This window comes from Mus caroli, chromosome 4, assembly GCF_900094665.2.
Source record: "Mus caroli chromosome 4, CAROLI_EIJ_v1.1, whole genome shotgun sequence".
NCBI lineage: Eukaryota > Metazoa > Chordata > Mammalia > Rodentia > Muridae > Mus > Mus caroli.
The window spans coordinates 94,348,883-94,354,423 of record NC_034573.1 but is presented as its reverse complement, the minus strand read 5'-3'; the positions used below and the strand labels follow the sequence as shown (position 1 = coordinate 94,354,423).

Below are 5,541 nucleotides of genomic sequence, written 5' to 3'. Positions count from 1 at the left end.
AAAGATGGCCTAGTTGGCCATCACTGGAAAGAGAGGCCCATTGGACTTGCAAACTTTATATGCCCCAGTACAGGGGAACGCCAGGGCCAAAAAGATGGAGTAGGTGGGTAAGGGGGTGGGGCAAGGGTATGGGGGACTTTTGGGATAGCATTGGAAATGTAAATGAGGAAAATACATAATTTTAAAAAAAGAATTATTCCTGCTGTCCATCTCACAGGATGCTGGGTCAGGTACTAGTGATGATTTTGTCATCAGAACAAAAGTTCACAGAGGGATGGCATGAGACACCCTTCTGTGGCTTTGCATGGACCTCTGGAGAGGTCTGAAGAGGCTTACTTATGGAACAGAGTGCAGGAAGGTGGCAGCTGTCCCTGCCAGTCCCTGCCACTACTTACATCATCTGCGGTCACCGCCATCACACTCCTACTCTTCTTCATTATAGATGTGGGAAACAGCACCTCTGGGGGTGTCCACTGTTTGGTGCAGCTTTGCTGATGGCAGATTAGACCTACAAGAGAAAAAACACACATGAAGGTTCAGCTCTGTATCCATAGTTAAGTAAAAACATGATACATTCCTTCCACCTATGTGTGTGTGTGTGTGTGCACACGTGTGTGTGTGCGCACATGTTTGTGTGTACAAGCAAGCACCACATATTAGCAAGCTAAACCTTACATTCTGAAAAGAGAGACTGAAAAAAAAAGCCAAGAAAATGGCACAAAGATATAAGGAGGGAATAAGAAGAGGAGCTGACAATTATGCTCTCAGGTAACTAATGATTGGGAAGGATATGAGAATATTACACAACCAGATATGGCATATGCACCTGTAATGCCAGCACTCAGAGGCTAAGGCAGGAAGATCTAAACCAGCCTGAACTACGAAGCAAAGACTTGTCTCAAAATATTAACAGCAGTATATACTGGTATGAGTCTTTCTAATTCAAAAAGTACTTTCCCATAAAATATTTCATGTTATTCCTATAAGGTAGATTATAAGCACTATTACCATGTTTTGGGGTTGGAAATGTAGCTTGGTGGTAAAATGTTTATCTAGTAAGCACAAGAGTCTGAGCTTAGGTTCAAGCCCAGAACTGAGGAAGGGGTGATGGAGGAGAGAAAGAGGAAGGGAGAGAAAGCAAGAGGGGTGAGAGAGAGGGAGTGGGAAGAAAGGGATCTGCTCGTGCCTTTTTGCCTATTGAGAGAACACAAGTCAGAAAAATTATTTGGCTTGGGTAAAATAGTAAAAACATGTAAGATGTAATATTTATAGAATATAACTCCTTGGTACTTTCCACCCAAAAGCAACCAAATACAAACAAGGCACAGGATGAAATGGACACTTAGATGAAGACAATTTAATCTCAATCTTTACCACCAGTCCCACTCTTCACATGGAAATCGCACAAGCAGTACTTGTCATAGGCAACTTCAGCAATCAGTGCTTGGAAAGGGTGGGATTTCCTGGCTTAGCTCACATCAGGTCATTTGTGGTAGACGTGCTTCACTTGATGATATTTATCTTAGGTAGTCAGTGGAAGGAACACAGAACCCCAATATCACCAACCTTTAAGGGTATACCTTGTTCTACAAGCTCCAGGGGAAAAGCAACCACTGAGTTTCAAAGTCTTGTGCAAGAGTCACAAAATTAAAGTCCCATCTCACAGGAGATGACAAGAGAATACAAGGAATTCTGAGTCTGCAGAACTTAGCTGGAAGCAAATGGGTTCAGAAAATAGAACCCAGGAAGTGTCCATTACAAGACCCTGGGGTTTCAAAGTGCCATGTACTGTTGCTGAGCTCAAGGACCCTTGTGTGGTTATCACTCTATACATTTCATCTCTTAATATAAGCTTGATATGAAAAGGTGGCATCTCCTTCATGAAGATATACATAGATTAAAAGCTCGATGGGACTGCAGCTGCGTGAGTAAGCATACTAAGTAGTGGTATTGTACAGTCACCCAGGAAACCAGGGTTGAATTCCTAACACATAATTTGACTACATTATGCAGGAGTTGCCAGTGACACTGTCAGTGCTGATAGGAAGGGGGAGGAGCTCTGCCTTTGTAGGTGTGCAAGAGAGAAAACCCTACAGACACGTAGGTGTTTGATTCAATATATTGAAGGAAATAAATTTTCTTTGTCTACAGCAATAATTACAAACATGATGTTCTTCTCATACTGACCGAACAGCAGCAAGCAGTTTAAAGTTTTGATTGTAAGGCGGCTTGAAGCTGAATAAAAGCCAGCAAGTAAAGGTCTCGAATCATTGAGTTTTAGTCAATCTGATAGTCCTGTAATGCTTACCTGAAACAAACGAAAAATTCATATTCCTACATTAAAACATCAATTAAATGTGGGCCTAGATGCAGTATAAAAGACTCAATAAATTTAAGTCTGTGAAAAAATTAACATAGCAAAGAATGTTAAAGGACTGTGTAAAATGCTAACAGTGGGAACTGGCTGAGAGGTACGGGGGGGGAGGGGGTTTCTTGCTATTACATGATGAGAAAAGTATATTTAATGGAGATAGTGCAGAGCAATATAGTTTCCAAAATATATTTTAAAAAAACCCAGCACCATGGTATATAAAAGACAAATAGATACATAGATAGATGTGAGATGACAGACTGATTGACAGGTAATGGGTAGATAAATAGGCATGGATAACAGAAACATGATAAACAAGGTATACAAATGAAAGACAGGTGATCAATAGGTGATAGATGGTTTGCAAAAGGACAGAATAATTGATTAATAAGATTAGGTATATAGATAATAAATCTGAATTTGATATGTCAAGATTGTAACATATATGGATGGAAATATGATTATAAAAATAACCCTTACCGATTGAAAGATAAAATGCTTGGGAAATGTTAAATCTTTCTGAGGAGTAAGAGTACTTTCATAAGGCCTTCACTATGGAAATAAATTTTAATGTATTTTAATTATTTGAATGGTAGAGGTTAGAGCACGAATGCATGTACCTTTAACAATGAACTCATCCTAGCAAGAGAAAAGCAAGATGACAACTAACACAGCAGTCTACCAAGTTATTTTTTTTAAAGCCAACAATTTTTAAAGGCAAGCAGGAGAGACACATTTTTTGTGCTCTCTCCTGACTGTACAGCTCCCCTCTTTCTCATTCAGGAAGGCTGCTCTGCAGAGATGGTGTCTGTGGTCTCTCTGGACTTCTGACTCAGGGATGACTTCAGCCTATGGAACACTGAGATAGACACTGGAGGGCAGGATGAGGTAGAGGTCCCTCTAAATTGGTCACAGTAAAACTCTGCTCTGGAACTCAGCTCCCACAGACTTCCCTCTAAGGGTAGAACTGGAAGCAGCTTCCCACTGTTGCTACTTTCAAAGTAGCCCAATGCCCTTCGTTAGTAGTCCAAACCTTGACAGCTTTTGCAAATAGTATCTCAATTATCTCTCTTGTACTTCCCTTGGGAGTATAGCTGATTTCATTCTAGGGTCCTGACTGATAATATTTGCTCTCAATACTTTACATGGACTGGGAACATTTTACCCCTTCTGTCCCCTTGTGCATAGCATAAGATGTTATTCTGTGTCTATAAGCAGGCTCTCCACAAATACTGTTTAAGAAATAAATGAGCAAAATCTATCTCTACAGTGATTTTAGTTATCTGAGAATGGCTCAGCAGTTTTGTCTCATATTACTTTCAGGAAGTAGGAATGGTTTCCCGATCTTACTCATGAGTAGTGATTTTGATCCTATCCTGGATTCCAAGAACTGTAAGTATAGAAATATTATGAAGCATGTGGTAATTTGTTTATTGAGATGCAAATATTATAATGGAAGAATAATCTCAAATGAAGATAACCCAGCATGTCACTTATAATATTTGGTTTAAATCTGAGGCACGTGAAAATTTCAGTATCTTTCTAAATCACCTGCTTTTGTTATTACACTAATAAATGTATTAAAATATTCAAAATTGATCCCTTTAATGTTTATTTACAACACTGGCCAAAATACAAAGATAAAGTATCACTTCATGTGTTCTAGTTGGAAATGCTGTTAGTAAGATCCAGGCAGCTTGTAATGAGAGGTGAAAAGGTTTGCTTTTACTTAGTTAGACATTGTTATTAGTACATATCAATTGCAAGGAACAATGACTTTCACTGTCTAACCTTAAGCTGATACTCGCACATGTCAGATTGTTGTGGGGTGGTGGTTTCAGTTGTGTCTCCTTTAGGCTGACAGGGTTTGAAAATGAGGACATACAATCGTACTTCCATCATTTTGATTCCCATCGCCTTCTCTTATCTCCCTTGCCTTCTACCCTGCCCCCTTCCTCTTCTCCTATAGTCCTTGGCAAAGGTGATGGCACATGCCTGCAATCTTAGCTAGCAAATGGAAGGTGGAGGCAGGAGGATCAATAATTCAAAACCAGTCTTAGATACATACCAAGTCCAAGGAGGGCCAATCTAGACTACATCACAAATTCCTATCTCAACAACAAGAAAAATAAATAAATAAACCTAAAGTACTTCTAAGAATTCCCAATATGATGACAAAAATTTTTCTATTTGTGAAAAATGTTAAAATAACTTCTCTGTTTGGTTCACCATTTTAAAAGTCCTTTAAAACTTGTATATGGAGGTTCCTTCTAGGCACCAGCACCGGGTCATGGGCGCTGAGTCTGCAGACACCCCCAAGGTCCCTAGAGGACTCTCCACAAAATCTTAGGACCACTGGTGAGTGGAACACAACTTCTGTTCCATTCCAATCACGTGGGACCTGAGACAGCATTAGGGAAGCAGAAAACCTGGCCTGACCAGGGTCACAAGTTGCTTCCGGTCAGCACCAGCACCTGATCACCTTGGGCACAGAGTCAGCGGACACCCCCAAGGTCCCTAAAAGACAGCTTCTGAGGCAGACCCTGTTTTGGGCTCCAGACATCCGGGCACCTTCCCTGCCAGAGGAGAGGTGTCTGCCCCGCCCGGGAGAGCTTTGCTGGAGCACCTTGGGATGCCATCTTGGTTCCCGGATCCCTCCGAGACTAGTCTACGCAGGTGAGAGTGTGGACTACAGAAGTTAACAGCTTTTGGGACAGGCCCTGTTTCAGGCCTTTATCTTTTGCCAGGAGGCAGGTCTGAACGCCAGATATCTGTGCACCTTCTCTGAAAGAGGAGAGCTTGCCTGCAGAGAGTGCTCTGACCACTGAAACTCAGGAGAGAGCTGGTCTCATAGGTCTGCTGATGGAGGCTAACAGAATCATGGGAGGAACAAGCTCTAACCAGAGATAACTATAACAACTAACTCCAGAGATTACCAGATGGCAAAAGGCAAACGTAAGAATCTTACTAACAGAAACCAAGACCACTCACCATCATCAGAACACAGCACTCCCAACTCAGCCAGTCCTGGGCACCCCAACACACCAGAAAAGCTAGACCAGAATTTAAAAGCATATGTCATGATGATGGTAGAGGACATCAAGAAGGACTTTAATAACTCACTTAAAGAAATACAGGAGAACACTGCTAAAGAGTTACAAGTCCTTAAA

General features: G+C 41.1%; 1 protein-coding gene across 5 annotated transcripts in view; it reads right to left on the bottom strand.

The window, feature by feature from the left end:
- Nucleotides 1–5,541, bottom strand: part of Pde4b (phosphodiesterase 4B) — a 518,640-nt gene that overhangs the window by 422,622 nt on the left and 90,477 nt on the right. For 4 of the 5 annotated variants that reach the window (XM_021159265.2, XM_029475815.1, XM_029475816.1 and 1 more), the window contains one exon: nucleotides 396–508. In XM_021159265.2, coding sequence (XP_021014924.1) covers nucleotides 396–437 — 42 coding nt within the window. In that variant the 5' untranslated portion in view covers nucleotides 438–508. Of the gene's footprint in view, nucleotides 1–395; nucleotides 509–2,187; nucleotides 2,273–5,541 lie in introns of those variants that run through there. The other variant, XM_029475817.1, reaches the window with a different exon arrangement.